Below are 17,872 nucleotides of genomic sequence, written 5' to 3' on the forward strand. Positions count from 1 at the left end.
GTGGGCTCGGGCTTGACTGGGGGCCTGACCTGGTGTTCCCTCCCCACAGATCAGTGCTCCCTCAACAACGGTGGCTGCAGCCACAACTGCACTGTGGCGCCCGGCGAGGGCATCGTCTGCTCCTGTCCTCTGGGCATGGAGCTGGGCGCAGACAACAAGAGCTGCCAGATCCAGAGCTACTGTGCCAAGCACCTCAAGTGCAGCCAGAAGTGTGAGCAGGACAAGTTCAACGTGAAGTGCTCCTGCTACGAGGGCTGGATGCTGGAGCCCGACGGCGAGAGCTGCCGCAGCCTGGGTGGGTACCCGTGGGGCTGGCAGCTGGGCTGAGGATGGCTTTGGGGCATGGGTTAAGGTTGGACTGGAAGGGCTTGGAGACCTTCTCCAGCTGAAGCGATTCTGTGATTGCTGATGGGCATGGCCAGGGCCTTAGAGGAGGGGTCTGGAGGTGTTCAAGGCCAGGCTGGATGAGACCTTGAGCAACCTGGGCTGGTGGGAGGTGTCCCTGCCCATGGCAGGGGGTTGGCACTGGGTGGTCTTCAAGGTCCCTTCCATGGATCTGTGACTCCTGGCCTGCTGCCAGGGGACCTTCTGTGTCCCCACCAGGCACAAGCAGCTCTTGAGGTCGTAGTGGGGTGGGTGGTCCCTTAGCTCGGGTTGGTGCCACGTGGGCACCCCTGCCTTGCCCATGCCCCTCTCTGACCCTGCCTCGCTGTGCCCAGACCCCTTCAAGCCCTTCATCATCTTCTCCAACCGCCACGAGATCCGACGCATCGACCTGCAGCGGGGGGACTACAGCGTGCTGGTGCCAGGGCTGCGCAACACCATCGCCCTGGACTTCCACCTTAACCAGAGCTCTCTCTACTGGACTGATGTGGTGGAGGACAAGATCTACAGGGGCAAGCTGCTGGAGAACGGCGGTGGGTACCCCCTCAGGCCCTGCTTGGGGATGCAGCTTCCCCCCACCGCTGCCCCCGGCCAGGCTGGGTGGAGCTGTGCAGCACTGGGATGTGGTGGTGCTGGGCTGGGGAGAGGGCACCATCCTGAGCCCTCACTGGTGCTGTGCCCCACAGCTCTGACCAGCTTTGAGGTGGTGATCCAGTATGGTCTGGCCACCCCTGAGGGGCTGGCTGTGGACTGGATCGCTGGAAACATCTACTGGGTGGAGAGCAACCTGGACCAGATCGAGGTGGCCAAGCTGGATGGCACCATGAGGACCACGCTGCTGGCTGGGGACATCGAGCACCCCCGAGCCATTGCCCTGGACCCCCGCTATGGGTGAGGCAGGGGGACATCAGTCACTGGGACACTGCATCCAGCTCTGGACTCCCTAGTTCCAGAGGGACAGGGAACCACTGGAGACAGTCCAGAGGAGGCTGGGAAGCTGCTGGAGCAGCTCTGTGAGGAGCAAAGGCTGAGAGCCCTGAGGCTGAGAGCCTGGAGAAGAGCAGCCCCAGAGGGGATCTGGGCAATGCTCAGCAAAAGCTAAAGGATGGGGGGCAAGAGGCTGGGGCCAAACTCTGCTGAGTGGTGCCCAGGGACAGGACAAGGGGCACAGAGTGTGCACATGCTGACCGTGCCAATGCTGTGCCTGGCAGGATCCTGTTCTGGACGGACTGGGATGCCAGCCTGCCCCGCATTGAGGCTGCCTCCATGAGCGGCGCTGGCCGCAGGACCATCCACAAGGAGACAGGCTCAGGGGGGTGGCCAAACGGCCTCACTGTGGACTACCTGGAGAAGAGAATCCTCTGGATCGATGCCAGGTGGGACCAGCACACCCAGCTCTGCCCCAGGCCTCCCTCTGTGCCCATCTTCTTGGTCCCCTCTGGACCTTGTCCCTTCATGTCCCCTCTGGACCCATCCTCCCTGTGCCCTGCACCCAGCCTTGGTTTTGGGTGTCTGCTCTGGGGGGGGCTCAGGGCCTGCTGTCCCTCAGCCATTGTGCCACTCCACCACACGAGCAGAGCAGAGGGGGAGGCTGCCCAGCCCCTGCTGGGGGTTGTTGCTGCTGGGTTGAAGCCCTGGTGGCTGCTGGCCAGGTGCTGCCCTCCTCTCACACCCTCCTGTCTGCCGGGCACAGGTCAGATGCCATCTACTCCGCCCTGTATGATGGCACAGGGCACATCGAGGTGCTTAGGGGCCACGAGTACCTGTCCCACCCCTTTGCTGTCACCCTCTACGGGGGTGAGGTCTACTGGACCGACTGGCGCACCAACACCCTGGCCAAGGCCAACAAGTGGACAGGGCACAACGTGACCGTGGTGCAGAGGACCAACACCCAACCCTTCGACCTGCAGGTCTACCACCCCTCCAGGCAGCCCCTGGGTGAGCCTGGGGAGCTGCAGCCGGTGGGGTAGGGTGGGAGGACGGCGGTGGGGAGGTGATGCCACCACCCAGTACGTGCCCCATGCCCACCTGGGAGCTGCTGCCAGCCCTGTGTCCCTTCTCACCCCTGGCTCTGGTGCCAGCCACCCAGCAGAGAAGGGTCCTGGGGTGAAGAGTGGATGGGGAAGAGCTCCTGGGTGGAGCAGGCAGGGTCGGGGAGCTCTCAGGGGTCTTCTCCTGGGTAAGTGTCCCCTGGGACAGGGCCATGGCTGAGTCTCCTTCTCTTTGCAGCTCCTAACCCTTGTGAGGCCAATGGGGGCAAGGGGCCCTGCTCCCACCTCTGCCTCATCAACTACAACCGGACCCTGTCCTGTGCCTGCCCCCACCTCATGAAGCTGGACAAGGACAACAAGACCTGCTATGGTAGGGGCTGCCCAGGCCCCCCGGGGCAGGGAGGGGAGGGGAGGTGGAGGGAGAGCAGCAGCCCCAGAGGCCGCAGTGCCAGCAGAGGCCGCAGTGCCAGCAGAGGCCATGGTGCCAGCGGAGCCCGCGGTGCCAGCAGAGACCGCGGTGCCAGCGCTGCTGCTGTCTGCTGCCCGCAGAGTTCAAGAGGTTCCTGCTGTACGCGCGGCAGATGGAGATCCGCGGTGTGGACATCGACCACCCCTACTACAACTACATCATCTCCTTCACCGTGCCTGACATCGACAATGTCACCGTGGTGGACTACGACGCCCTGGAGCAGCGAATCTACTGGTCTGACGTCCGCACACAGACCATCAAGAGAGCCTTCATCAACGGCACCGGCGTGGAGACCGTGGTGTCTGCAGGTGGGGCTGCAGCAGTGCTGCGCTGCATGGCTGCTCCTCAAGCCTCCTGCAGCAGTGCTGCACTGTGTGGCTGCTCCCCAAGCCTCCTGCAGCAGTGCTGCGCTGCATGGCTGCTCCCCAACCCTCCTGCAGCAGTGCCACCCTGCATGGCTTCTCCCCTGGCCTCCTGCAGCAGTGCCACCCTGCATGGCTGCTCCCCTGGCCTCCCACAGCAGTGCCACCCTGCATGGCTTCTCCCCTGGCCTTCCGCAGCAGTGCCACCCTGCATGGCTTCTCCCCTGGCCTCCTGCAGCAGTGCCACCCTGCATGGCTGCTCCCCTGGCCTCCCGCAGCAGTGCCACCCTGCATGGCTTCTCCCCTGGCCTCCTGCAGCAGTGCCACCCTGCATGGCTGCTCCCCTGGCCTCCTGCAGCAGTGCCACCCTGCATGGCTTCTCCCCTGGCCTCCTGCAGCAGGGCAGACCCCCTGAGCCCTCCTTAGGCTTCAGCTCCATGAGGGTCATGGAAGGGGTTGGGTGGGAAGGGACCTTCAAGGTCAGGCAGTGCAATGGGCAGGGACACCTCCCACCAGCCCAGGCTGCTCAGGGCCTCATCCAGCCTGGCCCTGAGCACCTCCGGGCAGGGGAGAGCCACAACGTCCCTGGTCAGCCTGTTCCAGAGGCAGGCTTCAGCCCCTTTCATCTCAGCGTTACCCCAGCTCTGTTCTAAAGGTCTGCTTGCCCTGCTCCCTTCCAGACCTGCCCAACGCCCATGGTCTTGCTGTGGATTGGGTCTCCAGGAACCTCTTCTGGACCAGCTACGATGCCAACAAGAAGCAGATCAACGTGGCACGGCTGGATGGCTCCTTCAAGAATGCTGTGATCCAGGGGCTGGACAAACCTCACTGCCTGGTGGTGCACCCCCTGCGGGGGTAGGTCTGGGGGAACACGGGGCCAGGGGGCTTGGGCTTGGGCCAGCAGTGTTGGAAGAGGAGCAGGTGCAGGGCCCCTGTGTGGTGAGCAGGGGACAGGTTGCTGCCCTCAGGCAGGAGGTGTGTGAGGAGCTGAGGCCAGCTCAGGCTGGGGGTCTGGTGGGAAGCAGCCAGGTCTGGGGGTGGGGGCTGGCAAAGCTGGGGGGAGATCACCAAGCTGCTTGTGGCTGTGGGAGCCACCACCATGCTCAGTGCCCCTCCACTGCTGCAGGAAACTGTTCTGGACAGATGGGGACAACATCAGCATGGCCAACATGGACGGCAGCAACCGCACCCTGCTCTTCACCAACCAGAAGGGGCCTGTTGGTATGATCCCCTCCATGTCCCCTGGTGCCACCCTACCTCCTGGTGCCCTTCCTGGCCCAGAGTGTCCCAAGTATCCTTGCTGGCTCCCTGAGGGCTGGCAGCTGCTTTGTACTGGGTCACCCTGGCCTCTTGTGCCCATTCCCTCCTTCACCCCATCCTCACTGCTGCTCCCATTTCACCTCCTGGATGGTGCCAGCCCCTTGGTGCCAGCTGGGCACCGATAGTCCCTCCCTTTCCAGGCCTGGCCATTGACTACCCAGAGAGCAAACTCTACTGGATCAGCTCTGGCAATGGCACCATCAACAGATGTGACCTGGATGGCAGTAACCTGGAGGTGATCGAGTCCATGAAGAGTCATCTGGCCAAGGCCACCGCCCTGGCCATCATGGGTGAGAGCTGGCAGGGTGGCAGGGGCACTCACCTTGCCCTGGCTCTGCCCAAGCACAGACAGCTCACTGCCACCTCCAGCAGCCAGGGAGGAGGGGATGCTGCCCACCCAAAGCTGAGTTCCACCCTCGTTTCCAGGCCATTGGATGGGAACCTGTGTGGAGCCAGCACTGCTGGCAGCTGGGGGTGGAAGGGGTTGGGGGAAGCTGCTGCATGCTGCCTTCTGCCCTCAGGTGCCAAGCTGTGGTGGGCAGACCAGGCCTCGGAGAGGATGGGCACCTGCAGCAAGAGGGATGGCACAGAGGTGCAGGTGCTGCGCAACAGCACCACACTGGTGATGCACATGAAGGTGTACGACGAGAGCGTGCAGCAAGGTCAGCAGGGGCTGCCGGGGGCTCTGCAGCACAGGCACCACCCAGCCCTCACCAGGGTCTGGCCTGTGCTGCCCAGGTGGTCTCTGACCCTGTCCCTTCCTCTTGGCCCAAGCCTGGCCCTCAGCCTCAGGCCAGGTTGTAGGAACAAGGACTCACAGAACTGTTTGGGTTGGAGACCTCCCAGCCCAACCCTTCCCTACCTCTGCCAAGGCTGGGGCTGTCTCATGGCCCCCAGCACAATAGCTCTGCCTCCTTGAGACCCCTCCAGGGGTTCAGCCACCTCCCTGGGCAGCCTGTGCCAGGCTCTGGAAACCCGTCCAGTGAAGAAGTTTCTTCTGATGTCCCACCTGAACCTCCCCTAGGGCAGCTTGAGGCCATTTCCTCTTCTCCTGTCCCTTGTTCCTTGGCAGAAGAGCCAAACCCCCACCTGGCTCCAGCCCCCAGCTCCTCAGCCTCTCCTTGCCAGCTGGCACAGAGCTCTCCTGTGCCCTGTGGCTTCCCTGAGCAGTGCTGTCCCCCAGCCTCTCTCCAGTTGTCCACAGCCCTGGGAGGGATGTCCCCTGTCCCCTGGCTGTCCCTCACTTTCTTTGTCTCCCTGGCAGCTGGCACCAACCCCTGCAGCCTCAACAACGGTGACTGCTCCCAGCTCTGCCTGCCCACGTCCGAGACCTCTCGCTCCTGCATGTGCACTGCAGGCTACAGCCTCAAGAGTGGGCAGCAGTCCTGTGAAGGTGGGCAGCACCCTGGCCCCCCACCCCCACAGCCCCCTCAGAGCAGAGAGGACCCCCTGGCCATGCCCCTTGCTGTGGGCAGTGGGTTTGGGTCGCTGACTTGCTGCCACCACCACCAGGAACGTTGTTGGCTCTGCACATCTCCAGTCCTTGCCCAGTTTGCCATCTCCCTGAGGAGAGAAGAGCCTCCCCTCCCCCAGCTCCCTGGGCACTGCCAGGGCCTCTCAAAGGCTGTTTGTGTGCAGAATGTTCTGGGTGGTTTTGGAGGGGGCTGGCAGAGCTGTGGCACCATCTGGGTCAGGGCAGGGGCTGAATATCAAACGCTTGTCCTGACCCAGATGCAGCTTAGAGCCTTTGCCAGGGCTCGGGGGTGGAGATGGCACTGGAGAGGACCTCTTTTGTGCCTCCCTGTGCCCTGGTGGGGGGCAGGACCCCTTGAAGGGGCTGCCTGGGGGCTTGCAGCCCTCCAAGGAGACTCAAGCAGGGCTTTCAGGAGCCCATCCCATCCCATCCTGTCCTATCTTACCCCATCCCACCCCACCCCATCCCATCCATGTGCTTCTCCATGGAGCTGCTGTTGTGGTTTTCCATGTGTTGGGACACTGTGGGACACATCTGCCTGTCCCAGGTGTTGGCTCTTTCCTGCTGTACTCTGTCCATGAGGGCATCCGTGGCATCCCCCTGGATCCCAACGACAAGTCCGATGCTCTCGTGCCGGTGTCGGGGACCTCCCTGGCCGTGGGGATCGACTTCCACGCAGGTGACAAAGGGCCTGGGAGCTGGAGAGCTTGGGAGGGGGCACCACAGAACCATGGAATGGGCTGGGTTGGAAGGGGTCTTGAAGATCATCCAGTCCAGCCCCCTGCCATGGGCAGGGTCACCTCCCACCAGCCCAGGCTGCTCAAGGCCTCACCCAGCCTGGCCTTGGACACCCCCAGGGAGGAGGCAGCCACAACCTCCCTGGGCAGCCTGGGCAGCCTGGTCTCCCCAGCCTCACTCAAGAATTTCTTCCTCCTATCCAGTCTCAATCTCCTCTCTCCCAGCTCAAAGCCATTGTCCCTCATCCTTGCACTCCCAGCCCTTGTCCAAAGTCCCTCCCCAGCTCTCCTGGAGACCCTTCAGGTGCTGGGATCATGAAGGGAGGCACCACCAGACCCTGGAACATCTCTGAGCAGCTTTGGGCCTGGGAGGGTTCCAGGTCTAAGCCCAGGTCTGCCTCACCCAGAGGAGGTTGCTGACAGCCACTCTCCTGCTTCTCAGAGAACGACACAATCTATTGGGTGGACATGGGGCTGAGCACCATCAGCCGTGCCAAGCGGGACCAGACCTGGCGCGAGGATGTGGTGACCAACGGCATCGGGCGCGTGGAGGGCATCGCCGTGGACTGGATCGCTGGTGAGGGCAGTGCCAGGCAGCTGGCAGCGGGGTTGGCAGCCAGCAACAGGGTGGGCAGCAGGGCAGGCAGGGTGGGCAGGAAGGTGGGCAGCCAGCAGCAGGGTGGGCAGCAGGGCAGGCAGGGTGGGCAGGAAGGTGGGCAGCCAGCAGCAGGGTGGGCAGTAGGGCAGGCAGGGTGGGCAGGAAGGTGGGCAGCCAGCAGCAGGGTGGGCAGCAGAGTGGGCAGCTGGGGCTGGTGCTGAGCACCCCTGTGTGCAGGGAACATCTACTGGACCGACCAAGGCTTCGACGTGATCGAGGTGGCCAGGCTGAACGGCTCCTTCCGCTACGTGGTCATCTCTCAGGGCCTGGACAAGCCACGAGCCATCACGGTGCACCCTGAGAAGGGGTGAGGCCGGCACAGAGCCACCTGGGGTTGGGGGGGGACATCAGCTGGGGTGGGCACGTGCTGGAGACCCCTGGCACCCTCCTGGCAGAGCTGTGCCCTTTGCACATGGGGGGAAGGACTGCTGGTGGGGGACTCGTGTGGCTCACACCAAGGGACAGGGTTAGGGTCCAGAGCAGCTGGGGTTAACCCTTCCACTGATGGGCTGAGCCCCCTGGGTGCTCCCAGTGGCATGCAGGCTGCAGGCTGCTGCTGCAGGTGGGCTGCATGGTGCTGTCCTGCAGGTATCTGTTCTGGACGGAGTGGGGGCAGTACCCTCGCATCGAGCGGTCGCGGCTGGACGGCTCTGAGCGCGTGGTGCTGGTGAACGTCAGCATCAGTTGGCCCAATGGCATCTCGGTCGACTACGAGGTACAGACACCAGCTCGGGCTGCCCAGGAGCCTGTGCCCCCCTGGGTCCCTGCTGGAGGGGTGTCTGGGGACACAGCTGCCCTGCCCCGGGGCCCGGGAGTCTCCCCTCCAGCACAGGGAGGGGCATGCAGGGCACTCATCTGGACAAGCAGACAAACCTCAGACCTCCTGCCAGACCGAGTGGGAGGTGGGGGGAGTGTCTCAGTGCCATCCCCTGCTGTGCCCCGGGGCTGACTGGGTACTGTGCCCCCCAGGATGGGAAGCTGTACTGGTGTGACGCCCGGACGGACAAGATCGAGCGCATCGACCTGGAGAGCGGCGAGGGCCGGGAGGTGGTGCTAAGCAGCAACAACATGGACATGTTCTCCGTCTCTGTCTTCGAGGACTACATCTACTGGAGCGACAGGTGGGCACCCAGGGCACTGCTGCTGCTTCCAGGGCTGCCACAAGCACTGGCAGCGCAGAGGCTGGCAAGAGCTGCGGGGCAGGGGTGGAGCTGGGTCCCACCACCCCTGCTGCTGCCAGGGCCCTGTGCTGGTCTCTCACCACCCCTGGTCCATTCCTAGGACTCATGCAAATGGCTCCATCAAGAGAGGCAACAAGGACAATGCCACTGAGTCGGTGTCGCTGCGGACAGGCATTGGTGTGCAGCTCAAGGACATCAAAGTCTTCAACCGGGCACGGCAGAAGGGTGAGCCCAGGGTGCTGCTCCCTCACAGAGCCACAGGGCTTGGCAGGCAGCTCCAGAGATCAGCCAGGCCAAAGCCCCTGCCAGAGAAAGGTCACCCAGGGCAGGAACACAGCCAGGTGGGGTCGGAAGCTCTCCACAGAAGGAGGCTCCACAACCTCTCTTGGCAGCCTGCTCCAGGCCTCCAAGCAGCCTCACACCAGAGAAGTTTCTCCTCCTGTTGAGGTGGAGCCTCCTGTGATTGAGTTCATGTCCTTCATCCTGTTGCTGGGCGTCACTGAGCAGAGCCTGGCTCTTCATCATCCTCATAGCCTCCCCTGGACTCTCTCCACTAGTTCCCTGTCCCTCTTGAACTGAGGAGCCCAGAGCTGGGCCCAGTATTCCAGATGTGGTCTAAGGAGGGCTACTGCAGAGCAGCTGAGCACCAAAGGGCCACCAAGGCCAGGCCAGGGCTGGGGTCAAGCAGGCCCACGGTGTCCTCAAGCAGCTGCTGAGCTGCTTTCCTCAGCCCCTTCCTCTGGGAGAGGTGGCTGGGCAGGACCACCCAGAGCTCGCCCAGCCCCTCTGACCCCTGCCACGTCCCTCCCTAGGCACCAACATCTGTGCCCAGAGCAATGGAGGTTGCCAGCAGCTGTGCCTGTACCGCGGGGGCGGGCGGCGGAGCTGTGCCTGTGCCCACGGCATGCTGGCCGAGGACGGGCTGGGCTGCAGGGACTACGACGGCTACCTACTGTACTCGGAGAGAACCATCCTGAAGAGCATCCACCTGTCGGACGAGAACAACCTCAACGCCCCCATCAAGCCCTTCGAGGACGCCGAGCACATGAAGAACGTCATCGCTCTGGCCTTCGACTACCGCTACGGCTCCAAGGGCAGCAACCGAATCTTCTACAGCGACATCCACTTCGGCAACATCCAGCAGATCAACGACGACGGCAGCGGCCGCAGGACCATCGTGGAGAGTGAGCCCTGCAGCCCCTTCCCTTCCCTTCCCTTCCCTTCCCTTCCCTTCCCTTCCCTTCCCTTCCCTTCCCTTCCCTTCCCTTCCCTTCCCTTCCCTTCCCTTCCCTTCCCTTCCCTTCCCTGCCCTTCCCTTCCCTTCCCTTCCCTTCCCTTCCCTTCCCTTCCCTTCCCTTCCCTTCCCTTCCCTTCCCTTCCCTTCCCTTCCCTTCCCCTCCCTTCCCCTCCCTTCCCTTCCCTTCCCTTCCCTTCCCTTCCCTTCCCTTCCTTCCCTTCCCTTCCCTTCCCTTCCCTTCCCTCCTTCCCTTCCCTCCCTTCCCCTCCCTTCCCTCCCTTCCCTTCCCTTCCTTCCCTTCCCTTCCCTTCCCTTCCCTTCCCTTCCCTTCCCTTCCCTTCCCTTCCCTTCCCTTCCCTTCCCTTCCCTTCCCTTCCCTTCCCTTCCCTTCCCTTCCCTTCCCTTCCCTTCCCTTCCCTTCCCTTCCCTTCCCTTCCTTCCCTTCCCTTCCCTTCCCTTCCCTTCCCTTCCCTTCCCTTCCCTTCCCTTCCCTTCCCTTCCCTTCCCTTCCCTTCCCTTCCCTTCCCTTCCCTTCCCTTCCCTTCCCTTCCCTTCCCTTCCCTTCCCTTCCCTTCCCTTCCCTTCCCTTCCCTTCCCTTCCCTTCCCTTCCCTTCCCTTCCCTTCCCTTCCCTTCCCTTCCCTTCCCTTCCCTTCCCTTCCCCTCCCCTCCCCTCCCCTCCCCTCCCCTCCCCTCCCCTCTTCCACTAAACCCCTCCCCTCCCCTCCCCTCCCCTCTTCCACTAAACCACATCCCCAAGGGCCACTTCATGGTTTCTGAACACCTCCAGGGATGGTGACTCCACCACCTCCTGGGCCAGGCAGGCTGGCAGGAGGATGGGGCTGGATGTGACCTTGGCTGTGCTCTCCTGCAGACGTGGGCTCTGTGGAGGGGCTGGCATACCACCGGGGCTGGGACACGCTCTACTGGACCAGCTACACCACCTCCACCATCACCAGGCACACCGTGGATCAGAGCCGCCTGGGGGCCTTCGAGAGGGAGACTGTGATCACCATGTCTGGGGACGACCACCCCAGGGCCTTCGTGCTGGATGAGTGCCAGAAGTGAGTGGTCACCAGGGGTCCAACCACCCACGGATGGTCCCAGCTGGTGCCAAGGCCCAGACCCCCTGCACAGGTGTCTAGCAGAGACTCTTGGCCCCCAAGGAGGGAGAGCTCTGTCCCAGCCCTTCGTAGCACCATGGGATGGTTTCAGTTGAGAAGGACCTCTGAGGTCACCAAGTCCAACCATCAACCCAACACCACTGTAGCCATCAGCACAGAAGCTCCCTCCCACCAGGAGTGTCTCACCCAGGGTACCACAAGGTGCCACATTTGCCAGCTGGCTCATTCAGCCCTTTGTGAGGCCAAGGTCCCATCTGTCCCCAAGTCCCTGGGGCTCCATGGCAGCAAAGGGAGGGCCTGGCATAACCCCTGGGGGCTGCCAAGCCATCAAATGTCTCTTCCCTTTCCAGCTTGATGTTCTGGACCAACTGGAATGAGCAGCACCCAAGCATCATGCGTGCCACCCTGTCTGGTGCCAACGTCCTCATCATCATTGACCAGGACATCCGCACCCCCAACGGCCTGGCCATCGACCACAAGGCTGAGAAGATTTACTTCTCCGATGCCACCCTGGACAAGATCGAGCGCTGCGAGTACGACGGCTCCCAGCGCCACGTGAGTGCCAGGGCTGGGCAGCCAGCAGGCACAGCAGGGCTGGGCAGCCAGGGGGCACAGCAGGGCCCCCCAGAAAAGGTGCCCAGGATGGAGTCCAGGTGGGTCTGGAATGAGTCCAGGGATGGAGACTCCACCACCTCCCTGGGCAGCCTGCTCCAGGCCTCCAGCACTCTTCAATTCCAGAAGTTCCTCCTCATGTCTGATGGAACTTCTGACTTTCTAGTTTGTGCCCATTGCCCCTTGTCCTGTCCCTGGGCACCACTGGCACAAGCCTGGCCCTGTCCTCCTGCCCCCAAGCCATGACCATCATTGAGGAGGTCCCTGCTGAGGCTGCAGCTGGGGTGCTGCTGGGTGTCCCAGAGCCAGGCTGCTGCATGATGGAGGTCTGGGCCCCTCAGGTGATCCTGAAGTCGGAGCCTGTGCATCCCTTTGGCCTGGCAGTCTATGGGGATTACATCTTCTGGACGGACTGGGTGCGCCGTGCCGTGCAGCGTGCCAACAAGTACGTGGGCACCGACATGAAGCTGCTGCGTGTCGACATCCCCCAGCAGCCCATGGGCATCATCGCCGTGGCCAACGACACCGACAGCTGTGAGGAGCTCCCTGTGCCCCACCACTTGCCCTGCCCCCCTGCCCCAGCCCTGCCCCAGCCCTGCCAACCAGAGAATCATTAAGGCTGGAGAAGCTCTCTGAGGTCCAACCAGCAACCCAACCCCACTGTGGGCACCAAACCATGGCCACAGTGTTCTTGAACACCTCCAGGGATGGGGATTCCACCACCTCCCTGGGCAGCCTGTGCCAGCCCCTGACCACTCTGGCAGGACACAAATTGTTCCTCATGGCCAACCTGAACCTCCCCTGGGACCCTCACACCAAGGTCTGGCTGTCTCCAGACCCTGGGCGGGCTGAAGGAGACAATTTGCCACATCTGTGCTCTTCCTAACAAGACCTGGGGCAGCCAGGTGCCCCCAGCCCTGCATTCCTTGGAGCCCCAGCCTGGGCAGGAGCCCAAACAGTTCCTCTCCACAGCCAGGCTGGATGAGGCCTTGGGCAGCTGAGTCTAGTTGAGAGGTGTCCCTGCCCATGGCAGGAGGTTGGAACAGATGAGCTCTGAGGTCCCTCCCAACTAGAGGTATTCTGTGGTTCTGTGACAGTGTCCCTGTGGTGACTGCTCTCTGTCCCTCCCAGGTGAGCTGTCCCCATGCAGGGTGAACAATGGTGGCTGTCAGGACCTCTGCCTGCTGACACCCAAGGGCCATGTCAACTGCTCCTGCCGTGGGGAGAGAGTCCTGCAGGAGGACTTCACCTGCAAAGGTGCAGATGGGGAGCTGGAAGTGGGAGCTGCTGGGGGTGGGGAGGGGAGGTTCGTCTCAGCCTGGCCAAGCTGACATTCCTGGTGCCCTCCCCAGCCCTGAATTCCAGCTGCAGGCTTCATGATGAGTTTGAGTGTGGCAATGGTGACTGCATCGACTTCAGCCTGACCTGCGACGGCGTCGTGCACTGCAAGGACAAATCTGACGAGAAGCAAACCTACTGCAGTAAGGTTCCTCCTGCTGCTGCTTTGCTCAAACACCCCCCAACACCCTGCTCCCTTCTGGCCACGGCCAGGACTCCTGGGTGTCTCCTCCTGTCCCTCCCTTGCCCAGGCAGTTCATGGATGCCCCCTCACTGGAGGTGTTCAAGGCCAGCTGGATGAGGCCCTGAGCAGCCTGGGCTGGTGGGAGGTGTCCCTGCCCCTGGCAGGGTCTCTCCAACCCAACCTGTTCCATGGTTCTGTGCCCTCTCAGTTGGGTTTTAAGAGCTCCAGATCTGCCCTAGCTTTAATGGAGATCTTGAGCTGCCCCAGCTGCAGCTCTCCCACTGACACCAGCCCTGGGACAGAGCTGTGCTGGGTGAATGCCCAGCTTGACCTCACGTTGTGGGCACCACAACATGGGGCAGCCTGCCCGGGGAGGTCCTTCCCCTCAGAAGGGTCCCCAGAGAGCTGACATCTGGAGTTTGCAACCCTTGTGTTCACCTTCTCCTTCTCCTTTTTGTCCTCTTCCTCCTGCCGCCTTCTTTCTCCTGTCTTTCTCTTCCTCTTTTTCCTGTTGTCCTCTTCCTCCGCCTGTCCTCTTCCTCTTTCTGCTGTCCTCCTCCTCTTCCTCCTTCTTCTGTCCTCCTCTTTCTCCTGTCCTCCTCTTCTTACACCTGTCCTCCTCCTCCTCTTCCTCCTTCTCCTGTCCTCCTCCTCTTCTTCCACCTGTCCTCCCCCTGCTCCTGTTCCTGCTGCTCCCCCTCCCGGCGCAGGCAGCCGCCGCTGCCGCCGCGGTTTCCTGCACTGCATGAATGGACGCTGCGTCCCCAGCCGCCTCTGGTGCAACGGCGCCGACGACTGCGGGGACAACTCGGACGAAGTGCCCTGCAACAGTAAGTCCCTGAAGCCACTGCTGGCCACCAGCCAGCCCTGCCAGGGACGGGGACAGCAGCTATGGGAAGGAGTCACCTTCAGCTTGACAGCAGCAGAGCAGAGCCAGGGCTTCCTGGAGAGCCAAGGTCTAAACCTTGTGCCACCCAGCTAGGAAGCTCTGCAGCAACTGGGAGGAAGAGGTCCTAGGTGTGGCCACCCAGCACCCAGAGCCTCCTGAGAGCAGTGTTTTGACACCCAGCAGGGGCACAAGATGATGGCAAGGGGCAGTGCCACCATGATACAGAATCCCCCAAGGGCTGCAGGAGCTCATCAGCTTGCTTCAGGGCCGATGGGGAAGCTCAGGAGCTTCCCTGAGCCCATCCAGGTCTGCTAGGGACCATCCAGGAGCTTCCCTGAAGCCCATCCAGGTCTAGCAGTGACCATGCAAGAGCTTCCTAGGAAAGAAAGTGTGAGCTGGGGAGGAGGCAGCTCTTCCTGGGGAAGGAACCAGGTGGTGCTGGGCACAACACAAGTGGGGCTGTGGGGTACACCTGGGAGCCCCCAGCCCAGCCTGACCCCTGCTGGGGCTCTTGCAGAGACCAGCTGTGCCCCCAGCGAGTTCCGCTGCCGGGACGGGAGCTGCATCGGGAACTCGAGCCGCTGCAACCAGGTCATCGACTGCCAGGATGCCTCCGATGAGATGAACTGCAGTGAGTGTGCCAGCAGCACTGCCCGGTGCCTGCCTGGCACCTCGATACCCGCAGCACCTCACCAGTGTTTAACTGGTCCTAGCAGCTCGGGACACTGGTGGGACAAGAGTCCACTGAGTGCTGCCAAGGGGTGGGCAGGGTGGTTGGCAGCAGGGTGAGGGCTGTGCCAGGCCATGGGTGCTGTGCCATGGGTCAGCAGCACCTCTCACCCTGGGCTCCTGCTTTGCCTCCTTGCAGCTGCCACTGACTGCAGCAGCTATTTCCAGCTGGGGGTAAAGAGGTTGAGCTTCCAGCCCTGTGAGTCCACCTCGCTCTGCTATGCACCCAGCTGGGTCTGCGACGGTGCCAACGACTGTGGGGACTTCTCAGATGAGCGCAACTGCCCTGGTGAGGGGCACAGCCCTAGCATCGAGTCCAGCCATCAGCTCAGCACCACCATCTGCCCAGGAGCCATGTGCTCTCCTGTGGAGAAAGGCTGAAAGCCCTGGGGCTGTTTGGTCTGGAGAGGAGAAGGCTGAGAGGGAACCTGATCAGTGTCTGTGAATATCTGAGGGGTGGGGGACAGGATGAAGGTGCCAGGCTCTGGTTGGTGGTGTCCAGTGATAGGACAAGGAACAAGGGGCACAAGCTGGAACCCAGGAATTTTCACCTCAACATGAGGAGAAACTTCTCTGGTGTGAGGGTGCTGGAGGCCTTGAGCAGGCTGCCCAGAGAGGTTGTGGAGTCTCCTTCTGTGGAGAGCTTCGAACTCCCCCTGGCTGTGTTCCTGTGTCCCTGCCCTGGGTGCCACTGCGGTGGCAGGGGGTTGGACTGGTTGGTCTCTGGGGATCCCTTCCACCCCCAGCATTCTGTAATTCACCTCCCTGGGAAAGGTGAGGGGCTGTGGGGCAGCAGAGCATTTCACCCCTGCTCGGGTCCTGGGGGTCCCTGTTGGGGGCCATCTGGGTGCTGCACACAGGAGCTGTTGTCTTTTGCCTCCACAGCTCCAACGCGGAGGGCACAGGACCTGTCTGTGCCACCCTCCTTACTGCTGTTCCCTTCCCAAAGCAGGGGGAAGGAAGCCCAAATGCCCTGCCAACTACTTTGCCTGCCCCAGTGGGAGATGCATCCCCATGACCTGGACCTGTGACAAGGAGCACGACTGTGAGAACGGCGAAGATGAGACCCACTGCAGTGAGCGGCAGGGTGGGAGAGTGAGGGACCTGGGGTGCCAGCTGGGGGGGGGCAGAGGGAGGGACCCGGGGTGCCAGCTGTGGGTGGGGAGGACCTGCAATTTTCCCTTTGTCTGCTGTGAGGGTGCTGAGCCCTGGAGCAGGCTGCCCAGGGAGGCTGTAGAGTCTCCTTCTCTGGAGAGCTTCCAACCCCCCCTGGCCATTGTGCCCCTGGGCAAGCTGCTGTGGGTGCCCTGCTAGAGCTGGGTGGGTTCCAGAGGTCCCTTCCAGCCCTACCGTGCTGGGATTCTGGGATCCTGAGCCCCAGCCCCTGTGCTCTGCTGCCATGTCCTTCCCCTGGCATCCTGGCACCACTCAAGCCCTGACCTGTCCCCTCCTGCTCCCCCAGACAAGTTCTGCTACCCGGTACAGTTCGAGTGCAACAACCATCGCTGCATCAACAAGCTGTGGGTGTGCGACGGTGCTGACGACTGCGGGGACGGCTCGGACGAGGACAGCCGTTGCCGTGAGTGCCCTACCCTGCCACGCCCTGCCATGCTCTGCCATGCCCTGCCATGCCCTGCCCCTGCTGCCTGCCCCTCCTGCTCCCCCACCTCTGTGTCCTCCTACCCCATCTCTGTCCTCCTGCCCTCTGCCCATCTTTCTCCCCACCCTTGCTGTCCTGGTCCTCACTTCTCTCCTGGGCTTTGCAGCAGGGGGGGTGGCTAAGTGGCCTTTGTCCTGCCTCTGCCCTGCCCAGAGCTGACCACCTGCAGCGCGGGGTCCTTCCACTGCCCGGGCAGCCACGTCTGTGTGCCCGAGCGCTGGCTGTGCGATGGGGACAAGGACTGTGCTGATGGAGCCGACGAGACCCTGGCTGCTGGCTGCTGTGAGTCTCCAAAGGCTGGGGCACAGGAGGATGGGGGGGGACAGAGCTCCAATCCTGGAGGTGTTTGAGGCCAGGCTGGATGGGGCCTTGAGCAAGCTGGGATGGGGGGAGGTGTCCCTGCCCATGGTCCAGGGGCTTGGAGCTCGATGACCTTTAAGGCTTCTTCCCAGCAGCCCCATTCTGCAATCAGCCCAAGCAGCAGGGGCTGAAGGCACCACATTGCATGAGGGCTGTTCACAGACCTGGGTGCAGGGTGGGGGCAAAGGGGTTGGACCCCCTGCTCCCTCAGCGTGCCAGGGTGCAGGCTGGGGGTGCCAGGGCTGAGGGAGCTGCCTGCCTGCAGTGTACAACAACACCTGCGATGAGCGCGAGTTCCTGTGCCGCAACCGGCAGTGCATCCCCAAGCACTTCGTCTGCGACCATGACGACGACTGCGGGGACAGCTCCGACGAGTCCCCCGAGTGTGGTGAGAGGCCCTGGGGCCAGGGAGGGCAGCAAAGGTCTCTGGCTTTGCCCTTGGGCTCCCTGGTGTGGGAGATGGGATCCCGGAAGGGTCTCCATGGGTGTGGGATTGTGAGCCCCAGGCGAGCTCCAGGCGAGTGGTTGGACTTGGGCTCAAAGGTCTCCTACAGCCCTGGCAGTTGGTCCTGTGGTGTATGGTCCAGAAGGGATCTGATGTGAGGGAAGGGTAAGGGGGAACCAGGGAAGGATCAGGAGGGGTCAGTGCTGGAGAGCCACAGGAGAGCTGCCCAGCCCCCCCCACAGGGCATCCACAGAATCATTCTGGAGACAGCCAAACCACATCTGCCACCCTGCTGCCACTGCAGCCACATCCGGGCACCTGTGCCACAGCCACGTGGTGCCCTGATGCTCCCCCAGTTGGCTCTGGAGGGTGGTCCCTGCCCTCTGAGCCAGCCCCCCTGAGCCAGCCCCCCCTGCAGAGTACCCAACCTGTGGCCCCCACGAGTTTCGCTGTGCCAATGGTCGCTGCCTCAGCAACCGGCAGTGGGAGTGCGACGGAGACTTCGACTGCCACGACCACTCCGACGAGAAGCCCAAGAACCCTCACTGCAGCAGCCCAGGTACCCCCGGGGCCAGGCTGGGGAGCAGGGCTGCCCACCTGCCCCACACTCACCACCACCAACACCACGTCTTTCCTTTTCCCTTTTTTTTCCTCTTTCCTTTTTCCTTGCCTTTTTCCTTGCCTTTTTCCTCTCCTTTTTCCTTTCCCTTTTCCTTTCC

General features: G+C 62.7%; 1 protein-coding gene across 1 annotated transcript in view; it reads left to right on the forward strand.

The window, feature by feature from the left end:
• Nucleotides 1-17,872, forward strand: part of LRP1 (LDL receptor related protein 1) — a 69,857-nt gene that overhangs the window by 35,342 nt on the left and 16,643 nt on the right. Inside the window, exons 24-55 of the mRNA XM_054397081.1 lie at nucleotides 50-295; nucleotides 720-917; nucleotides 1,071-1,275; nucleotides 1,596-1,760; nucleotides 2,078-2,322; nucleotides 2,614-2,745; nucleotides 2,925-3,152; nucleotides 3,887-4,061; nucleotides 4,333-4,427; nucleotides 4,667-4,816; nucleotides 5,048-5,188; nucleotides 5,791-5,919; nucleotides 6,548-6,679; nucleotides 7,180-7,314; nucleotides 7,573-7,702; nucleotides 7,984-8,110; nucleotides 8,365-8,516; nucleotides 8,677-8,801; nucleotides 9,389-9,760; nucleotides 10,687-10,876; nucleotides 11,287-11,491; nucleotides 11,890-12,082; nucleotides 12,680-12,805; nucleotides 12,901-13,029; nucleotides 13,781-13,900; nucleotides 14,477-14,590; nucleotides 14,828-14,977; nucleotides 15,638-15,775; nucleotides 16,151-16,267; nucleotides 16,502-16,630; nucleotides 16,974-17,096; nucleotides 17,572-17,712. Of these exons, the coding sequence (XP_054253056.1) occupies nucleotides 50-295; nucleotides 720-917; nucleotides 1,071-1,275; nucleotides 1,596-1,760; nucleotides 2,078-2,322; nucleotides 2,614-2,745; nucleotides 2,925-3,152; nucleotides 3,887-4,061; nucleotides 4,333-4,427; nucleotides 4,667-4,816; nucleotides 5,048-5,188; nucleotides 5,791-5,919; nucleotides 6,548-6,679; nucleotides 7,180-7,314; nucleotides 7,573-7,702; nucleotides 7,984-8,110; nucleotides 8,365-8,516; nucleotides 8,677-8,801; nucleotides 9,389-9,760; nucleotides 10,687-10,876; nucleotides 11,287-11,491; nucleotides 11,890-12,082; nucleotides 12,680-12,805; nucleotides 12,901-13,029; nucleotides 13,781-13,900; nucleotides 14,477-14,590; nucleotides 14,828-14,977; nucleotides 15,638-15,775; nucleotides 16,151-16,267; nucleotides 16,502-16,630; nucleotides 16,974-17,096; nucleotides 17,572-17,712 (5,157 nt within the window). The remainder of the gene's footprint in view (nucleotides 1-49; nucleotides 296-719; nucleotides 918-1,070; nucleotides 1,276-1,595; nucleotides 1,761-2,077; nucleotides 2,323-2,613; nucleotides 2,746-2,924; nucleotides 3,153-3,886; nucleotides 4,062-4,332; nucleotides 4,428-4,666; nucleotides 4,817-5,047; nucleotides 5,189-5,790; nucleotides 5,920-6,547; nucleotides 6,680-7,179; nucleotides 7,315-7,572; nucleotides 7,703-7,983; nucleotides 8,111-8,364; nucleotides 8,517-8,676; nucleotides 8,802-9,388; nucleotides 9,761-10,686; nucleotides 10,877-11,286; nucleotides 11,492-11,889; nucleotides 12,083-12,679; nucleotides 12,806-12,900; nucleotides 13,030-13,780; nucleotides 13,901-14,476; nucleotides 14,591-14,827; nucleotides 14,978-15,637; nucleotides 15,776-16,150; nucleotides 16,268-16,501; nucleotides 16,631-16,973; nucleotides 17,097-17,571; nucleotides 17,713-17,872) is intronic.

This window comes from Indicator indicator, chromosome 41 (assembly GCF_027791375.1).
Source record: "Indicator indicator isolate 239-I01 chromosome 41, UM_Iind_1.1, whole genome shotgun sequence".
NCBI lineage: Eukaryota > Metazoa > Chordata > Aves > Piciformes > Indicatoridae > Indicator > Indicator indicator.